We start from the raw sequence: 21,701 nt of genomic DNA on the forward strand, positions 1-21,701 counted from the left end.
ACTCATGTTTACTAATTGAGTGACATATTTTTCGTGTGTGCAGTGTAATGACGTCATAGGTCCGCGTTATTTTTTAAGTGTGAGTGAGACGCATCACTTCGGTTTGTATTCGTTGTTGACCGTTGACAGTGTTGCCATAGTTAGTAACCTCGACTGTATATAAAATAAGTTTTGTTTAGTCTCGTACTTAACATTTGCAATTATTATGTTTTTATTAAGATTTCTTTATGATAAAACAAATGTATACTGTTTCACAAGACACAAATACGTTATATTAGCCGATAGCCAGTTACCAGAATGTGATTATGAATAGATATTATATATTTTTTCAATACACCCGATTGCCACAGATGAAATATGTCAAAACAATACAACAGTTACCGTGGTACCATTTACAAATTCCTTTCACTGCCAAATCCACTTTTTTCTTAAAATCTAAACCCGCTTGGCGAGTTCTTATCGGCGGAAGTTTATATGAAAGGAAGCGATCTGTTTGAAAATAGTTTAGTATATCAACGTAAAAATACTTCCCCATACCAATTAATCTGTTTTCTGATCTCGCCCCAATATCAACATCGTAACTGTTGCGTTGTAAAATACTTATATATAAGCAAACCAGTGAAACGTAACTAGTACTATAAGTCTACTTAAGTCCTATCGAAAATCGTTCTCCCTCACTCGTCAGTCTCACAAAAACATTAAATGAAAAGGACAGAACGATTTTCGATGGACCAAGGACACGCGTTAGTTACCTTAATGAGCTTAGGAAGTTCGTTTAGTTTCTTTATTTACCTACTTACCTCACTAGCATGACAGTTCATGTAAAACTCAATTTATTAGTTTTATTGTTGTTTATTAGTCCAATCAGCGGGTGTTTTCACTGCAACATTAATTATCCTAGTACAAGGGACGGGAGAAATAATGTCCAAGGGTCATACACCTCGTTGATTGGTGTTTATTGCGCGTTGATTTAAGTGATTGAATTTGATGTCAATTCTATATCGGTCACTCTATACTGTCTATAGTGCAAATAACTAGAGTTGAATAGCAGAGCTACATGATACCACTCTTTAGTTGTAAACTCAAACATGGCAGACGCCGATACCATATTTTTAACTAAACAGCTATTGATAGACTTTTCAAATAAGATTTGAGCATTTTTCTAAAATGGAAATTTAAAACATAAATACTTCAATAACTTTTAATTGAAAAGACTATAGATAGAAATATTGACATTATGTATCTCAACATAATGACCATACATGGTATACGTTAACGTAAAATATAAAAGTATACGAATTATACAAAAAGGCATAAGTTGCACTGTTACTAATACAAACTGCGGTATCATGTATCTCAAATCTTGCACAGCAAAGATTTTACAAATTGCAACCCGCTTTGCGGGTTCATATATGAATTATATCTTAGCTGTGCAACACAAACATTAGAATCTCATAGCGTGCACAAATAATGAAGTTGGGTCTGATAGTTAGTTTGCAGCTCGTTTGACGTATTCCACCGGTTACTGTAAGCTCAGCCTTGTTACGTTTCTATTTACCTTGGACCGTGGAGCGGATGCACCTTCATCGTTAACTACTATTGTCAACTCTATTGCAACTGGATAAGATCTACAAGTGTTCAGTTAAGTGAATTGCTGTTACTACTAAAGAATTCGCTGACGTAAAGACTCGATAGGGTGTTGCGTTCAAATTTAAACTAGCAAAATAATAATTGTAAAAAAATATTTATAATTACTATTATGCTATTATTGATTTCTTCAAACACTTAAAAATGTGTAAATTAATACAAAAATAGATTGAATAAGAAACGAATTCTTTTTCCTAATCTTTTAGATGCCAAGAACCCGCCACGCGGGTTGCCTCATAAGCAGTGGCAGTGAAAGTGTTAATCTGCCCCACGGTCGTTGTTTTATCTAAATTGTTAACCCGTGGCCGCCGGTGGCAGGTGTACGGGAGGGCCACCATTCCGATGTATTAGCTGGGGTTGTCACAGTCGTCGCGCGACCGACATGCAATAATTTGAATAATCCCGCAAGGATTGTGACAACATATTAGAAGTATTGATTTGTATAATTTATGATGCCACGCCTTCGCCATTGTACATTAGTGTACTAGTTGTACGCCGCTTAATTCATTATTATTATATACATGAATAATAAAAATAATTGTTTTGAACTGTGTGGTTTCATTTCAACGTGGGTTTTGACTCGTTTCGTGTAACGCGACCGTTTTCTTCCTAAGGACGATTGGTTAAAATTAGTTACCTTGTGAAAGCAAAACAATTTTTCTCTCGTTAATAATAGTAGTTTATGTGACTGCTACATAATAAAAGGCATTAAAATACACGAGTGTGGGTTTAAGAAACGAACGAAGTGAGTTTCTTGAAAGGACCACACGAGTGTTTTAATGTTTAATTATGTAGAGTTACATACACTATTTTATCTACACACAAATTATAAACTTTTTATGATATATTCACTAACCCAAAGTACAGCCAACATTGGGGCATCGTTGCTCTTTTGGTGGAACTCGCGGATATGTGTTTATCGCTCAGTTTAAACGAAACTTTTGCTATAGTTACTTTAAAAACAACAAAAGAAACTCATTTTATACTTCAAACTAATTAAAAGATAAACTGTACGTCAAATGGCGGTAAATGAAGACTTTTTCACGCATGTCAGGCAATCATAGTTTTTTTTATTCAGAGACAAACTAGAGTCTAGGGGGCCTATTTCGGTATCGTTCGATACAAACTAACATGTGAGATTTGTCAAAATTGTATGTAATTTATATTTCATCTCGAACAAAAAGGCATCTCGATCTCGACTGATATTAGAATAGAAGTCGAATCGAATTGCTTTTTCTTCAGAGATGTTTGAAATTTGAATGTCTCAACATTTTCACAGATAAGAAATTTGTTGTAACAATACAGTTTATCTTAACGTTGGCCATTATTTAAGGATTTTTAAGGCATCATAGAAGGTTTATGATATGTGTGTAGATAAAAGCCATTTATCCGTAGATTGACCGCCTAACTGGGATCGCGTTTGAGACGTATAAAACCAATTCCCAATTTTAACGAAATTCTTTACTTGTGAGTCATGACTCACAACTAAAGAACTGTACAGTCAGCGTCAAATACTTTGTAGAAGTCAAAGTGGCCAAATAGTTCGGTACACCATACTAAATATATGGTGTACCGAACTATTTGGCTACTTTGGTTGCTACAAAGTATTTGACGCTGACTGTACTAGCACGTAATCTTCGTAAAAAAATAATGGTTACAAACTTGGTATACATTATAAAGTTACTTAGTACAAAAAAGTGGGCACTAAACGTGCCCGGACTCACATTTTAGTCCTATTAGGTACTTTCATTTTCTTCGTCACTAATACTAAAACGGGCAAGGTGAACGAAACGAATCATAAAAGGCAAGTTTATATAACATACTAACCATGTGAAAAACAAAAATATTTATTTAATGGAATCCATCGACACAACTATTTCTAATCATCATAAATAACAATACTCTTACAATTAAAGTGCCTAAAATTAAAATGTTAATTACGCATATACATATATAGGCTAAGCTACGTTCGACAGAAACACAACATCCCTGGAGCGATCCTTATTTTATTGGTGTCAGTCTAGTTTGTTTGTTTGTATGTTTGTACAGTGCACTAAACAAGCCGGTCTTACTCCTGGCGCTTCGTCTTGGTGAGGAAGTAATGAATGCCGACCGCGACATTCATTCTGGAACCAACAACAGATACTAATTACAATCTTCACATGGTAACACTCACATGGCACGAGGCCAAACGTTTTATAAAAAGAGCTAAACACAGCAAAAGTTACCAATAATATGTAGCTCAAGAGCCACAAGTAGGAACTCAAGTGTTATTTTTTGTGTGACTTAAAGAGCCATAAATGTACCTTTTCACCACACCAACTGGTAAAGGCCCTCTTGATTGTTCAATAACTAATGAGAAAGTTACATTTGGGGCAACGTTGGGGCAAAATAATCAGATGCAAATTTTGAGTGGTTTCCTTATGTTAGCAAGTAGAATTGACTTTTAAATGATGATTTAGAATGATATTTTTTTATTACCTTGGAGGAGGCGAGCGCGATGCCGAGGCCGACGAGGTCTGCTATAACGACGAGTCTAACTATACTCACAGCATGGCCAACTGCTATTTCTTGGAGGAGGCGAGCGCGATGCCGAGGCCGACGAGGTCCGCTATAACGACGAGTCTAACTATACTCACAGCATGGCCAACTGCTATTTCTTGGAGGAGGCGAGCGCGATGCCGAGGCCGACGAGGTCTGCTATAACGACGAGTCTAACTATACTCACAGCATGGCCAACTGCTATTTCTTGGAGGAGGCGAGCGCGATGCCGAGGCCGACGAGGTCTGCTATAACGACGAGTCTAACTATACTCACAGCATGGCCAACTGCTATTTCTTGGAGGAGGCGAGCGCGATGCCGAGGCCGACGAGGTCTGCTATAACGACGAGTCTAACTATACTCACAGCATGGCCAACTGCTATTTCTTGGAGGAGGCGAGCGCGATGCCGAGGCCGACGAGGTCTGCTATAACGACGAGTCTAACTATACTCACAGCATGGCCAACTGCTATTTCTTGGAGGAGGCGAGCGCGATGCCGAGGCCGACGAGGTCTGCTATAACGACGAGTCTAACTATACTCACAGCATGGCCAACTGCTATTTCTTGGAGGAGGCGAGCGCGATGCCAAGGCCGACGAGGTCTGCTATAACGACGAGTCTAACTATACTCACAGCATGGCCAACTGCTATTTCTTGGAGGAGGCGAGCGCGATGCCGAGGCCGACGAGGCCTCCGATGGCGATCACGGCGCCGCCTGCAACGGCCATGCCGATGAGACCCTCCTTCTCCATGCGCTTGTTAATTTGCCGCTGCAACACAGAACACATCAGTATTATTCTAAGTAAAATAATATGCAGGTAAATGTCAATTTCAAAATGTCAATATGTCTAGGGATAACAATTAACACTTATCTATGCCCCGTTTTTTTTTAAGATTGGAATTTTTCTAACCTCAATAGTCGTAAGTAATTAACTTTTTGTAAAACATACGGAATATAGGACACCTGGCTTCGTATACATAAAGTGGAGACCTTTTTCTTTCAACCCATACCTTTGACTTCTCAGCGGACGAAATCGCAGGCAAAAATGAGTCTTGTTATAGAAACATGCCAGATGTTTCTATTATGTAAATGACTACATTGATAACATCAATACATGATAAGATATTGACAGCATCGCATTGATGCGATACATGACGTAACCCTATCGAAGGGCATTTCCATATAATCCATAGAATTTTGACAGTTCAATAGAAATCTCGATTGTAAAATCGTAGCATACCCAAACTATGAATCGCGACCCATCATTGTTGGATCGCGAGCGAAGTGGACCCTGAACCATAAGACGACATTCCGACCGATCGGGCTCACAGGTCAGGAGAATGGCTACTGGCTGAATTCGAACGTTCATCAAAATGGGTGGGTCCCGAATAGGGTTGTTTCCATCTACAAATCTTAGGGCAGAATTGTATCCTAATAATTTTTTATGGATTATAAGAACATGTTAAACTACCATTAGTGGATCTCTAATGAGCATTGTTTTGTAAATATTGAATTATCTTTTAACACATGTCAGGTGACCCAAGTCGAAACGCACTGAAGATTCTGATGCCGTCACAACTCTCGGTTTGACACTGTTGACAGTTCTTAGGCGATCAACCGAGGCCCCTCCATTGTCTATTCTCAGTACAAAATTTAATACTCAAGCAGTAGCCAGCTTGCCCACCACCTAAATGGCTACGAATTGAGTATCAATTTTTTTTCTGCATGTACGGTCAACCAATTTGATTCCTAGGCCACTATAGAACCATGTCATAATGACTTCTACGACAGTGCTTATTGAGTGATGCATGTCATGTATAGAGTAGTTAAAGCGACAAGGTTCTATAGTGGCCTAGGATTCAAATTGGTTGACTGTACATAGTTGTGTCAAACCGTAAACTGTGACGTCACACAATTTTCAAAGAGCGTTTTGGGCGCGAAAGTATCTGCCAAAATATATTTTGTTAATTTATTTTATTTTATTTTATTTTAGTACATGGAAAACCAACAGCGCTATATATATCTAGAACTTCCAATAGAATTACAGAGCCAATTACAGGTTCTCACTTATAAAAATACAATAAATTATAAAAAGTTTTTGCCCATCTTAATTTACACATACACATACAGTTCCTACAGCATAAGAACAGATCTATATATATATATATGATTCATTTTTACAAAAAATAAATTAAAAAAAGAAAAAGTAGTTAAATCCTGTGAGTACATATTCAACAATGCACCGAGCCTTGTCCTGCGCCAGAATTATTGTCACCCATGAAGTGTCTAATTAATTTATTTTTTATTACTGCTATGCTATCATTATATATGTCGATATCACAATTTATAGAAACTTTATTTAAACTCATGCCTGCCCTGCATAGGAAACTGTTTTTCCTATACCTAGTAGTAGCTTGGTAATTACTAATGGGACGAAAATGCCTTAGCCTCCTTGACGGAATATTAAAAGAGATCTTATTAAGCAAGTTTGGACAATCTACATTACCTTTAATAATATTGACTAAGTACACTATATCTGCAATTTCTGCAATTTCACGGCGCTTAACAAGTGGGATCAAATGATGTTTCTTACACAGCTTGAGATAGTCGATAGAACTATAGTTGACTCGCATTTTATAACAACGGAATTTTATAAATTTTGACTGTAATCTCTCAACCCTATCAACATAAATTTGATACTGAGGATTCCATATTTGAGATGCGTATTCTAGTTTGCTTCTCACGTAAGCGCAATACAAGATTTTCAGAGTTTTAGGATGGGTAAAACAAACTGAACTACGCATTATAAAACCAAGTGACCTGGAAGCTTTACCTACTATATTATCAATGTGTTCACTAAAAATAAGTTTGGAGTCATGAATAATACCTAAATCGCTCATGCTTCCAACTCGCTGAAGAATGTTACTTTTTAGTGAATATGGGGTACAAATGTTATTTAATTTACGAGAGAAGGTTACTGTAAAACATTTAGTGGGGTTCAAATCTAATTTGTTTATAATGCAATAGGTATCCAGCCTTCTTAGATCAGATTGTAGTGCACATGCATCAGCCGGTGAGCTAATTTTAGCAAAAATTTTCATGTCATCAGCAAAGCTGAGCAACTTAGAGAACTGGAAGCAGCTACTTATTTTAATTTCACATATTTAAAGTCATTTTAAGGGTAAAAGTTGAATTTTAGGGCAACCGTTGGTTAATATACAACGTAATACAATTGTTTCAAAATATTGGAAACAACCCTATTGGGCAGTTTTTGTTAGGTGTGTCGGAGCCCAGTCAACTTTGGAAACCACTGGTATATATACTTACATTTAAAATAGCACTATGTGGTTTTCCATCACAGAAGGGTCCTTACACACATGAAGCATTCACTGATGGAAACCACATATTTACATGAAACACACGCATGTTTAGTAAGAGTGTAATACTCGTAACTCAGAGTACACTTATACCTATTTTATGTGCTTGAAGGTCACAATCATAAACATTGAATAAATTAGGTAGTTGTTGGCATAATACATTGACCAATTACAGGCCTTACTGCAATAATATAAGGTCTAACAATAGTCAATTTTACGTCATTAATATTCCAATAACTCTTCTCTTACATGACCATAGTACAAGTAACTTAAAAATTAAACTTATGCTTCCCTTCCCCTTTTGTAACTTTCAAACCAGGATTCAATCTTAAAACAAATGAAAATAAAATAATTATTGTGTTATTGCCAAAAAGCTGACCTTCGTTATGAAAAAGTGTAAGTATGCAAGGAATAGTATATTTTGTTTGTATTTGCATTTGCAACACAAAGGTTGTCTTGAAGAGAACACTCTTTAGTGATAAGTAAGACTGCCTCTATCTTTAATCAATTGTTTTTCTTTAAGCTGTATCTTTTTACTGAGGTGTGCCAATAAAGAGTATTCTATATATTATATCTATCTATCCATCTAGGATCTGTATTATTCATATTCAAATTGACCAGTAAAGAACCAACCTCTAACGCCAGCACCTGCTGGTTGGCAGGCTCAATCTCTAAGAAAGCCTTGACGAAGTGCAGCGCCTTGTTGTACTCCTTGATGCGTGCGTTGCCGATGGCTAGGTAGAACAGGTAGTCCCGTTTGCCTTCTGGGTGCGAGTTGAACAACTCTTTCAGGAGTAGGATACCCTGGAAATGTATCCAGGTTTTGAAAGTTATGTGCAAGCTCAAGCTCTGAAGAGTTTATTAGTCTAATTATCTCCCTTATGTATTTTTATTAAAACCTATATATAGTTTCGGCCGGTCAAAGGACTCCCCTCTTGATTTCCATTAATCTCTCTCTTGGGCCAGTTGTTGAGCTATATGTCCAATTCATCCCACCAGCACAGATGGCAGGCCTGCCAGCTCTTAATATTATTAATCTAATTAAGTTTTTCACTTCCCATTCCTTATAATTGATACTATAGTATACTTTCAGCGAATTCATAATTTACTAGATCAATGATCACACAGGGCGAGCAGACACGTGAGACAATCTCCTCGCGCACAAACCAGCCAGTGTAGACGTGCCTCGGCCGAGACGGTGGGCGCGTTTTCCTCGCCCGAGCGCGTCGAATCGGGCGAGGCACGTCTACACTGGCCATTTTGTGCGTGAGGATATTGCCTCGCACATATGCTCGCTCAGTGTGGACCCAGCTATTGAAGTATAACATTATTATTAGTATGAGTATATCATTGTCTGAGCACCCACAACACAAGTTGTCCCTATGTTAATATTGTCCCTTGTGTAAGAATTAGGCTTGAGTCGGTCAGGACCGAAGAACTAAAAGGAATGAAATCCCACCACAGACCGAAAGGAACTAGTTCATTTTAAGCGCTCTTAATCGGTCTCGGTCCTTTAGTTCAGTAGTCGGTATGTCAGTACCAAGTAACAAATCGGTCGGGAGCGAATGATCGGAATGAGTCAAGGTCAAGAAAGTCGCTCTCTCACGCTCTCGCTCTGTTTATTTGCGAGCGAGAGCAAGATATAACCTAGTCATCCTCATTCAGATCTCGAGATTTGCTCCTGAACTAAAGGAACTAAAGGACCTAAAAGAGCGAACTAGTTCGTTTGACCGATTGACTGAGATCGGAGCGCTCTTTTTAAAGACCGAGCGGGCACAACTCTAGTAAGAATGTCCCTATGATATTTATTTATTTATTTTTAATAAACTTAATCAAAGCTATAGTTATAAATTGTGATTATGGTGTAATTAAATCTTTACAATTTGAGTGTAAGTTGGTATCTTAACCTCGTGTCTGTGTATGACAAAGATCCTGATCTTGGTTTTACTTTATTTTTTCGAGCACAGCCAAGGTTTAAACTCATAATTTTTTGACCACCTCACACATGATTCTTAATCAAAACTTGCAAGTTCACAGAGTTATTTCCAGTAGTCTCATGGCCATGTAACTTGGCACTAGATTTGATTTTCCAGGGAAGCCAAAAGAATAAACTAATTTAATTTAAAACATACAATAAGTATATAGAATGTTTTAGAGAAGTGTGTAAGGCACAAGGCACTTGGTGGCAAAATTAGTTAAACAATTGAATTAAATCCAAATAAAAATTATTAAATATTTGTCATTAAAAATCATCATTTAAAACTCAATTCCACCAGCTAACATAAGGACTCAACTCAAAAATTGCATCAGATTACGTTGCCACACATGTGGATGAAATGAAATGTTTTCTCATCTGCTTTTGAACAATCAAGGGAGCCTTTACCAACTGGTGTGGTGAAAATAATTTTTTTTAAATATATAATCTTTCTTAACCCCTGTGACCTCCTAATGCGTCAGTTTACGAAGTGGTAAAATAAAATGTTGAATAGTTTTGTTTTTGGTTTAAACCCATGGATAGGAGTGTTACTAGATAATTATTTCAAAGATATCATAGGTGTCTAAAATTACAAGGAAAATTATCCTATTTAAGACTAATTCTATTTACATCACAAAAATTAAATTGTCTACTAAAATAGTATTACTTAGTTATTATTTAAATAGAAACAAAGATAGTTGCTGAATACAAAGTCCAAAAAAATTGAAACAACCAATATATTGAAGTTGAAAACAATAGTTTGCCTTATCATCAGTTCCCACAGTTTAGATAAGGTGTGACACAAATGACAAGTGTTGACAAGCCCTTTAGAGGAAAACACATAAAGAAATGAAAGAATCAATGTTAGGGATATAATCATTGGTGATTCATATGATTTATGCAAAGTATAATAATAATCATGTAACCTTGAAAAAATCATCATAACGTCACATATAAGTATATTTATTGACTTTCAAATCACGCAATTTGTGGAGATGCATTCTACAATGTTTGATGACGCACCTTCTTGATGTCTGTGGGGTAACGGCTCCGCACGAGGCACCACGCGTACTCGAACTGCGCCTTATGCGTGACGCGGCCCTGGTGCAGCTGCTCGTGGAACACTTTCTCGAACTTCTGCACAAACACAACAATTCAACACAATGCACCAGTGACTCACGCAAATATTGCACAAAAACAATAATTACTTGCAAATCTTCCGAGGAAACCACCTCATCCAGAACGTCTTCCATTGTAAGCGAGTGTTTTAAATTACGAGTATAAAACGATTTTATGAGAAAGCTACGGAGAAAATAACAATATCATTATTTTTGCGTTTATCAGTCGAAAAATCTGACGGTCGGTAATGAGGTATTTGACAAATTTTTGACAGATAGATTTTTTATCGATCGGCTTATTCGAATGCTTGTATTTTTGGACTATGTTAAAGTTTAAATGGTATTTATTATACAACATACTGTGACACAAGTAATTCAAAAAGAGTGTATAATATAATTAACATATACATCGAAACAAATGTTTAAAACAATTAACAGCAATAGATAAATTATTACTCCATTGTGTAACGAGCTAAAACAATACACAATTTCTGAACTGATACGTACTGTCATTCACCATGTCAAAAGTCAAAACCGTCAAATCAAACGAAAAGTGCTTTTGCGTACGGCAGTTTCGTATTCCATTGTCCGGCTAAAGGTAATTTTTCGTAATTGCCTTTTGTTTGGCACACAAAAGCCCATTGTTCTTCGTCCAGTAGGCAGCGGGCTACAATGCAAAGTGTCATCAACACGGTGAAGGGAACCGCCCTGGGCGTCGCGGGGTACCTCACTCCCGTGTTGAAGGTGGGTTTATCTTATGTACTGCCGTTGACTTCCCGTGACCGAGACAGTATCAGTATGTAAATGAACTTGATTAATTAGAATGTAAACAACGATGCGTTGGCCATGTGTCTAGCGTTTAAGGTCGCATTTGCTTTGTAATATGCTAAGTGACGTTTATAATTATTTAATGTTACATTGATTACCTAGTTCATTTTAAATCCTTATCCTCATAAATACTTTTATTTACTCATTTACTCCTAATATACATTGCTTGTAGTCTATTATGAACATTACTATCATGTCCAATAGGAATCAAAGTTCCAAGAGACTGGTGTGCTAACTCCCGAAGAGTTTGTGGCAGCGGGGGACCACCTGGTACACCACTGTCCCACGTGGCAGTGGGCCAAGGGCGAGGAGTCCAAAATCCGCAACTACCTGCCCGTCGACAAGCAGTTCTTGGTCACCAGGAATGTGCCATGCTACAGGAGGTGTAAACAGGTAAAGGATTTAGCATTTAGGGTTGGGTATTGTTATTACAAATGACAGATGCACTACAAGACTTAGTTTAAGACAAAAATCGTGATGGGCTGGACACCAAATGGAAAGGCCCACTGGGCAAATGGAACTCAGGGAGACAATTGCAGGAAATACTTGGGAGAGTATTCTGGTGCAGATAAAATAAAATAAAATAGCCTTTAACTTTAACAGAACAACAATTTGCACATTATCTCTCTATTATCTCCCATCTTTTGTATTCTTTGTCTGCTTGCCCTTTGGCAAAGGCCTCCTCCAACCTTCTCCACTCTCTCCGATCTGTTGCCACTCTGCTCCAGCTACGGCCAGCTACCTGCGCAATGTCATCGTCCCATCTCATTAGAGGTCTCTTCGCCTCTCTCTCTCCCTCTCTTGGGTACCATTGGGTGACTCGCTTGCTCCATTTGTCTGAGCCTCGGATGTACTTTCGTCCTACTCCTAATTAGATTAGGTGCAGATAAAGAGAAATAAAAAGAGATAGAGGAAGCTTTTACCCTCAAGGGATCACACATCTTTCTACATTGTAATAAAATGTCCATAAAAACCACGGCCACATTGAAACCAATAAGATATTATCATATAACAAATTTACTTCATGAACACACAACACAACACATACTTTTGCTGGGGAAACAGATAAATTTTAGCAAACGCAATTCTTTATAGGCAAACAGTATTAATATAAAATGTGGTGGAAATTAGATTGTTTGCTGAATATTTGACACTTCAGCTGAGAGACTGACTGTGGTATCTTTTATGGTACTTATAGTTACAATTATGTCTTTAATTAAAATATATTAATTTTAGATAGAGTACTGTGAAGATAAAGAGAAGGTGATAGAGGATGACCAGGATGGAGAAGGAGGCTGGGTGGACACTCACCATTATGACACCGCCGGCTCACCCACCGTTGAAGAGAAGGTACCTTCCTTCACTATCACTTCACAAAAAACACATTTTACGCTAGACTAGTTGCCTTTCCGTGAAATACGAGAACTACGACAAATACGAGTGGGAGCATGTTGCCACCCATACTTGACATGATTTTTTGTTTATAATAATGGATGAACCTGTTTGTAATCATTTTTAGGGTTCCGTAGCCAAATGGCATAAAACGGAATTCTTATAGTTTCGCCATGTCCGTCTGTCTGTCTGTCTGTCCGAGGCTTTGCTCCGTGGTCGTTAGTGCTAGAAAGCTGAAATTTGGCATGGATATATAAATCAATAAAGCCGACAAAGTCGTACAATAAAATCTAAAAATTTAATATTTTTTAGGGTACGTCCCCTACACGTAAAGTGGGGGTGAATTATTTTTTTCGCTTCAACCCTAAAGTGTGGGGTATCGTTGGAAAGGTCTTTCAAAACTTATAGGGGTTTTCAAGAAACATTTTTTGATAAAGTGAATATATTAGGAGATAATCACTCCGAAAGAAAAAAAAATGTGTCCCCCCCCTCTAACTTCTGAACCATAGGTCCAAAAAATATGAAAAAAATCGTGGAAGTAGAGCTTAAGAAAGACATTAAATGAAAACTATAGCGGACATGATCAGTTTAGCTGTTTTTGAGTTATCGCAAAAAGTTTTCCCTTCATAGTAAAAAGACTTACTTTAATTAGGTACTGATTATGAAAATTTGCCTATTTGTTTAACTCGGGTGAAAGGTACCATTTACTACACTTTAAGCTCCAGTTTAGCTTATTGTGACGGAAGAGTAACTACGGAACCCTACACTGAGCGTGGCCCGACATGCTCTTGGCCGGTTATTATAGAATGAAATAGATCAAAAATTATTAGAAAAAGTAACATTTCTTAGTTTTACTCTAAGTAGTACCAAACATGACCTTACCAAATGTAATATGTTCTAGAAATAGGTTGTTTCCCCAGGGGTGGCAAAATGCTCATAGCACGAGCATGCTAGGGTTACATATAGTATATATAATTTGATCATGCTGGTGAGATATATAATGAAACAAATATATAATGAAATGTTTCATTGGAGAAACTGTTATTCTGAAGTGTCCCAACCCCTAGCTTGGAATTTATGAACGCAAGAAGAGTGAGAAATTTTTATTATATACTGTTATATTTACAACTGCTGCATGAATGTTTGTCAGGTGTGTGAGATGACCCTAGAAGCGGCCGACACAGGCGACAGCGACGGCGAGGCAGGCGACCCCGACGATGATGATGATGATGAGGAGGAGGAGGAGGATGGTGAAGCTGAAGACATGGAGCAGTTCCAGGAGTCGGGGCTGCTGGACGAAGTGGATCCTGTAGGTTACAATGCAATGGTCCCATATTTGAATGTATTTATATTATTTTTATTTTTCTTTATTTAGGATTACCAACATACACATTAATGTACACATTCTGATTCTCAAGTTGAACTTCTACCGATCGACCAGACGATATAGACCAGTTTCAACACCTATAGAAGCGCAATAGTAATAGGCCACCAATATAAGTTAATATCTGAACTGTCTAAAAACAACCCCTGCAGACATTTTCTCAGCAACAGAGTAGTCAAAGCGTGGAACAAACTACCAGAAGATGTGGTCTCAGCACTGATTGTCAATCAGTTTAAGAACAAACTAGACAAATACTTAACCAGTACAAAGAATACATTTTAAGTGAATATCATTCAGATACAGTTGAGTTGATTGTTTCAACTGATAAACTGATTAATAAATAATAAACTTAATCCTTTTCATAAAATTAATATTCAGAGACTCGTGCACTTAAATATCAGATCAAATGTGTAAATCAATCACAAGCCAACCGTTTATATTTAGTCAACAGATCTCGCGCCGCGGAAGGAAAGCAAACCCAAGGAGCCGAAACCTTCTCGCGGCGACGGCGACGACATCGTTCGGACGCGCACGTACGACCTGCACATCACGTACGACAAGTACTACCAGACCCCGCGGCTGTGGCTCATAGGGTACGACGAGGTGAGAACTAAAGTATTCATCATTGTGTTTACGTAATGTTTACCTTTTCAGCCTTCGAATTAATAACTTACTGCTCACTAGAGGCCGCTTCGAGCAAAGAATTCAAGTCATATGTTTCAATATAATTTCAAATCTCAAAACATAAAACGTGTTTGCAACAGTGATATTAATTTGACGGTCATCCTCCAGAGCCGGGCGCTGCTGAGCGTGGAGGCGCTGTACGAGGACGTGTCGGCCGAGCACGCCAAGCGCACCGTCACCATGGAGGCGCACCCGCACCTCGCCGGGCCCGGCATGGCGTCCGTGCACCCGTGCCGGTAGCTACAACTATATACTTTACATGTCGTCGGGTGACAACCAAACCTCAACAATAGGGTTGTTTCCATCTACAAATCTTAGGGCAGAATTGTATCCCAATAAATTATTTTGGATTATAAGAACATGTTAAACTACTTTTAGGGGACCTGTAATGACCATATTTTTGTAAATATTGAATTTAAATATCTTTTGGCACACGTCACGTGACCAAACTCGAAACGTCATTGAGGATTCTGATGCCGTCGCAACTCTCGGATTGACACTGTTGACAGTTAGGCGATAAACAACAAATGACAAATGTCAGTTGACAGTTCGTATCTTCTACGTGTGTATGTAACAAACTGTAAACTGTGACGCCACACAATTTTCAAAAAGCGTTTTGGGCGCGAAAGCATCTGTCAAAATATATTTTGTTAATTTAACATATTTATAGCCGTTTTTAGTATAAAAGCTGAATTTTAGGGAAACTTTTAGTTAATATAGAACGTAATACAAGCGTTTCAAAAAATTGGAAACAACCCTATTAAAAAATAACTACACGGTAGCTGTGAGTGTGATATGATATGTGTATCTTGCTTCCAGACACGCAGAAGTGATGAAGAAAATAATAGAGACGGTAACGGAGAGCGGCGGGGAAATGGGTGTTCACTCGTACCTCATCGTGTTCCTTAAATTCGTGCAAACGGTCATCCCCACCATCGAGTATGACTTCACGCAGAACTTCGCCATCAACTAGACTGTCCTCGCGCGCAGCGACCTTTGTCAGTAGAAAAGGGCGGCAAATTTAAAAAAAAATTGGCGCGAAGGCGGAGAGTTGACTTTCCGTAGAAAATTGAATTTCCCGCCTTTTCTACTGACAAGTTCGCCTGTATTCAGTATATTTAATCGATCCGATGGGGCGATGCGTGCCGGGACGGGTGCGAGCGAAAAATCTGATGAAAAGCTTCCGCTTAGGACAGATGTTACTAGCGCATGGTTTACTGGTAATAGCGAGTGCGGCATCTAGCTCTGTGGATCTTGGAAACAAATATTGATAATATTTCCAAAACTTTTGTACAAAACACCTTTTGTGTTGGAACTTATTTGTTGGAGGTTTTCTTTTTTGAATTGGCACTTCAGACTGGCAAAAAGGTCACATTTTTCATTTATTTAGAAAACGTTTTTGTTCAGATTGTAAATTTTCTGCGAAACATTCATTTTATAGAATTATTTGAGAATCTGCATCAGAAGTGCTAACGGTTCTAAAAAAAGAAAACCCAAAAGAAATTTCTGAGGGTAAAGTTCATACCATTTAAGCTGTCGCAAACTTATTATGTAGACGAAATTTAGTCAGACGAGGCCAATTTCGTCTGTTTAGGTATATCTAGTTTTTGGAGTTCAGTCGCTTTTATCTTGAAATCTACGGTTACATTAGAGACCGTGCGGGTTAGAGGGTCTGCCATCTCGGGACCTGAATCGAAAGAGAAAACAATTTACGCTTCTAAGCAGGTGCCGCCCCCTACACTTCACGCTGGCTCTATTTCGCATAGTACAGACCCTGCCATCTAGTGGCTTAAATCTGAAAATGGAAACTTGACATAACGCTTCGCGCCAATGAATAGGGGGTTTCTGGGTTCTGTGTCGGCTACAGTTCATGCAGTTTCTCGCCAGCTAGTGCAAACACTAACACTGAATGATGGCACGGTTTTGTATATTTCAACTTTGGAATTAGCTACATTTCGGTATCGCCATTTGAAAAACCTTCGCTGTAATTACCAGCTAGGATATTTGCTGAAAATGCTAAGCAATAATGCTCCATATTCCTTAATGATAAAGTTTAGTACATTGGTGCTTTTGTGGTCGCAATAAGGTTCTCGTTTGCTTAGCGTTGTATCGGCGCCAAGAAGCAATATCGTTTAGTATTTTAAGAAATTCAATACATTTTTGTTTTTGGGGCATGATGAAAACGTGGAGAGGGATACAAAAACAAATTTTTCATTAAACACGACTGTTGACACATGAAATCTTGCCTTCGTCGACGTTTAAGAAACTACAGTCGGCAGCAAAAATATCTAAGTGGAGCAGATGTTCAAAACGACATTTCAGAACGGTTCAAACCATTCTGAACACCTCAGTACATTAGCTGCTTATATAATTATCCCTGTACGTTATTTATTAGAGTCGAGCCATGCTAACTCTGCACACCCTTTGCTATGACAAAGTGTGGAACTGCTGTCATTAACTTCAAATATGACGTTCAGTATGGCTCTTAGTCACGTCAAAGTCGGTATATTTAGAGTGCTTAGACGTTCGAATGGCGTGGTAATGGTATTTTAAAAAAGGCAGATTCTATAACTGATGGTGTTTTATACAATCGTTATATAATAGAGAGCTTTGCAGTTAAGTACCGTGTTCATAGATACATTGATTGAGATGTGTAAAATCTAAGACACTTCCGCGCTTCGAATTTGACAAATAAACGAGATAACTTTGATTGTCAAAAGTTGACGTTTGACAATTCAGTGACCACAAAACATGGCGCAGTACATGATTTGGGTGTTAAACTAAGGGGCACGTTTTTTTGTTAGACTTAACCTTTCTATTACAATCAATTCTCTTTGTCGTGATTAGACAACGAAGCTTGCTGAGTTTGCTAAGTAAGGTAAGAGATTGAAAAGCGTTATTATATCACAATTGTATACAATACTTTTTCTACGAGTCATCTAAAATAGTACTTTTTTACTATAATACCTAAATAAATAATGGAAAGTGGTAGGTATCTCAGTAAGCAAAAATGTAGTACAAAAGACATAAACGCGCGACTATTTAGTCCCACTCCGCGCCCGTTTAGTCTTTTCTTTGGGAGCGCCGAGGCACGTGATGGGTAAGAAAAAAATATAGTTGACTACAGTATATCGAAATGAATATTATAGTTGAGTTGGGAGCCCATACATGAACACGCAATTATAGTTTGGTATACGAAGTCTTAATTCAACCATTACAGTCGATGGTTAGAAAAATGATATTAGCCAACGAATTTAAACATGTTTAGTAATGCCATTGCAATAGTAGAGAACTTATCACATTTATATAAGAGCTAGACATTATATAATATTAGTACAAATAATTGCTGTAACCACAAAATAAAATAAAAATTGTCCTCCCTATGAAATCATAGTGATGTTCGGATATTTTCACAACTTCTTGTCTTGTAATGCTACACACATTTTTATTTAAGCTAATTTAGAAAGTGGGATCAAGCCAATTCTGCATGCCACTTGCAATAACAAAGTGTGGAATATCATAATTAATGTCAATTTTTCTATGAAAATATGACGTATATAATGACAACGCCGCACTTTATCATATTGATGCTGGTGCAATGTTAGCTTAGACGGACTCTTATCTATTTAATTTTGTTATATTACATTTAAAACTTGTTACACTTGCGATTGTGGTACCTAAACCTAGAAGAGCGTTTCTTTTTTTGTTATTCATTTATTGCCACTTTTGTGTTATTTTTCGTCAGAATAGCGAGTCCTTTTCATCCTTGTAGGGGAAAAAATGACAAAATTTCCATACGTCGTTCAAACTTTCCTTTTTGTTACCGCCATACAAAGAATATGGGGACATGGTAACACAATAGGAAAAAACTCTGGGACTTTTTATTACCATTAGGATCGTAAGAGCTCGGAATTCTGAGAAGAAATAAGTTAATGAAAAAATACAAAAATAATGAAAGAGGCATGGTTTTTTAAGAATCGCTCGGACGTTTTTAGTATTAAATTGCGCCGATTTTGTGAAAATTACCAATTTTCGTAATTTAATTTCCTACGATTACACGTCGAGATCGTCGATATGTTATGTTATGTTATGATACAGTCTTATGTTATGTTAATCACAGTAAAGCAATGAAACACGTAAAGCTTTACTTTTTATACAAAATCTTGTTTTTTATCATAATTAATTTTGTTAATTATAAAGAATTAAAGATATGTATTGTGCGGTTTGGAAACATTCCTACGGAACGTCCAGCAGCTGTTGCGGTCGCTGATAAAAGATTATGCTTTCAAAGTATTGTCACCTACAAAAATATGTTACATAACGAAGGCTGCAAAAATATCTGATATGATCCTACAGGCCAATTCCAACAATATAATGTGATACTTATCTGACATCATTCCAATATGAGATGGTTCCAATCTCCTTTAGAGGACCTGCCGAATTGCGCATTATGTCAACCTTCAACCAAAAACGTCACTCTTGACAGATCAGTATCAAATTGGAAGGCTTAGAACTTTTGGTAGCATACTGTGGTTCGAGAATCTATGGAGTCGCAAAACATTTTTTTTTAAAAGCCGAAGTCAAAGTAAATATTACATGTATATTTATATGTAAAAATTAAGTAAATGCTGGTAAACTAAATAAACGGTTGTGGTATTGGGTAGGGGTAGGTAATTTTTTGATGAAAAAAATATTTCCTCTACCATCGTAAAGAATGTGTTTAGATAAGAGTGTTATGTTCAGTTTTATTCTCCAATCAATATTTACAGAGATATACTGAAGAACCCCAATACTCTTTAAATATTGATCGGAGAAAAAACTGTATCTAGCAAAACTTCTTCCTCCTGCCCTTATCCCACATTATGTGGGGTCGGCACAACATGTTATTCTCTTCCATTCTCCTCTATTTTTCGTCACCTCAGCACTCACTCCTTTCTTTCTCATATCCTCTTTCACACAATCCATCCATCGTTTTTTCGGTCTACCATCCGCTCTCCGTCCATCAACATTCATTCCTAACATTCTTTTTCCTATAAGGCATTCATCCCTCCTCATTAAATGCCCATACCACGCTAACCTACCACTCCTTATCTTCTCCGCTACCGGTGCTACTTTCAAATTTCCCCTTATATACTAATTCTTAATCCGATCCTTTCTCGTCACTCCACACATCCATCTCAACATTCTCATTTCCGCGGCGTGCACTCTTCTTTCATCCGTCACTTTCGTCGCCCAGCATTCTGATCCATACATTACAAGAGGTCTCACGATCGTCCTGTAGATTTTCCCCTTAAGTTTAAGGGGCATTCGTGGATCGCAAGTTGTTCCAGAAACCTGTCGCCATTTCATCCATCCCGCATTTATTCTATTTTTCACGTCACGGTCGATGTTGCCGTCACATAACTGGCAGGAAGTGGCACAGGATCGAGACAGGTGGCGTTCTCTCATTTTGGAGGCCAAGACCCTCATTGGATCACTGCGCCACAATAGTTAGTTAACAAAACATTATTTAAACACATTCTTTACGATGGTAAAAGAAAAGAAAATCCAAAATTTATATGTTCCATAAACGACCCTCCTATCCCAATCGTTTATTCTGTTTACTAGCATTTACGTAATTTTTACATATACATACTATACTTACTTTGACTTTGAAAAAATAAAATGTTGCGACTCCATGGATTCTAGAACCACGGTATGCTACTAAAAGTCCTAAGCCTACAAATTGGATTTAATTGCTAAAACTAGAATCTAAGAACTTCACTTTTGACCCTGACAGATCAGTATCATATTGGAATGAGATTTAATAACTAAAACTCGAATTGGCCTGTTACTTGTGGAGCCATAATAAGAGCGGCTCACATATTTTTGCACCCTTCGAAGAGTAACATATTATTGCAGGTGACTTTACGTAATTAAGTTTTTTTTAGTTTTGAAAGTCATTCTAACCTTTCGTATGCGCCTGTCAAATAATTGCCATTTATTTAGCAACCATGACATGTCATGTTTCAATTGAAGTTGTTTGAATATATATGGAGCAGACCTGTTCCTAAGCATACCAAAGGCTTTACATTTTCAAGTTATTCCCAGCTGTTACCACTGGGGAAGAAAGAGCAGTAATTACCAGTTGTAACAACGGGGAAAACCGACAGATGTATATTAATCGATCGCAACAACTCTGAGAAAGTAGTTTTATTCTTCAGGCTTGACATTCTGATGCATCTGGCTGGATTTATATACGCGATCTTTTTTATACTGATGTGGTTTTGATATTATTACGTAAGAATTATAAGCAATGTTATTATATTATTTAGCTCGAGAATAAACTTTTAAATCCGCAGTACACTTTAAGTTGTGTAAATCTTTTATTTATGAGCATGTTGATTGTGCATTATTTTTACATAATCTTTTATTAAATGAATATTTTGCTACCATTTACTCGTTTTATTTTAGATTTAACATGACAAATGCTATATGTCCAGCCTAAAAGAGTTCATAACTTCATATTAACCCTTTTCCAGGCCGCACCAATCTACAAGGTTTTCCCAAAAAATCCAAATATATTCCAAAAGTGTTATCTAATTTGAACCTTAAATCGGAATGATTAAGTTGAAATTCTATTGGCGCGTATGTGGTCGATAAATTGTACTATACCTGCAAAAGGGTTAAAGTCTAATTAAACAATGAAACAGAAAATAGTTCTAATAATTTATTCGTATCACATTATGTACAAGTTACCAGTTCAATAATAAAAA

General features: G+C 37.4%; 2 protein-coding genes across 2 annotated transcripts; one reads left to right on the forward strand and one right to left on the reverse strand.

Annotated features, from left to right (window-relative positions):
- Positions 1-3,478: 3,478 nt before the first annotated feature.
- LOC133518181 (mitochondrial fission 1 protein) lies at positions 3,479-10,929 on the reverse strand. Its single transcript, XM_061851811.1, has 5 exons — positions 10,749-10,929; positions 10,564-10,677; positions 8,199-8,369; positions 4,821-4,957; positions 3,479-3,773 (listed from the first exon to the last, which is right to left on the reverse strand). Exons 1-4 carry the CDS (start codon positions 10,791-10,793, stop codon positions 4,835-4,837), a joined length of 453 nt encoding a protein of 150 aa, XP_061707795.1. The 5' UTR covers positions 10,794-10,929; the 3' UTR covers positions 3,479-3,773; positions 4,821-4,834.
- A 249-nt stretch (positions 10,930-11,178) lies between these two features.
- Positions 11,179-21,380, forward strand: LOC133518176 (ubiquitin-like-conjugating enzyme ATG3). The gene is made up of 7 exons (XM_061851805.1): positions 11,179-11,402; positions 11,691-11,879; positions 12,723-12,836; positions 14,029-14,187; positions 14,707-14,865; positions 15,055-15,182; positions 15,766-21,380. The coding sequence occupies exons 1-7, from the start codon at positions 11,331-11,333 to the stop codon at positions 15,917-15,919; spliced, it is 975 nt and encodes a 324-aa protein (XP_061707789.1). The 5' UTR covers positions 11,179-11,330; the 3' UTR covers positions 15,920-21,380.
- The last annotated feature ends 321 nt before the right edge of the window (positions 21,381-21,701 follow it).

Source organism: Cydia pomonella, chromosome 5 (assembly GCF_033807575.1).
Source record: "Cydia pomonella isolate Wapato2018A chromosome 5, ilCydPomo1, whole genome shotgun sequence".
In the NCBI taxonomy this organism is placed as follows: Eukaryota; Metazoa; Arthropoda; class Insecta; order Lepidoptera; family Tortricidae; genus Cydia; species Cydia pomonella.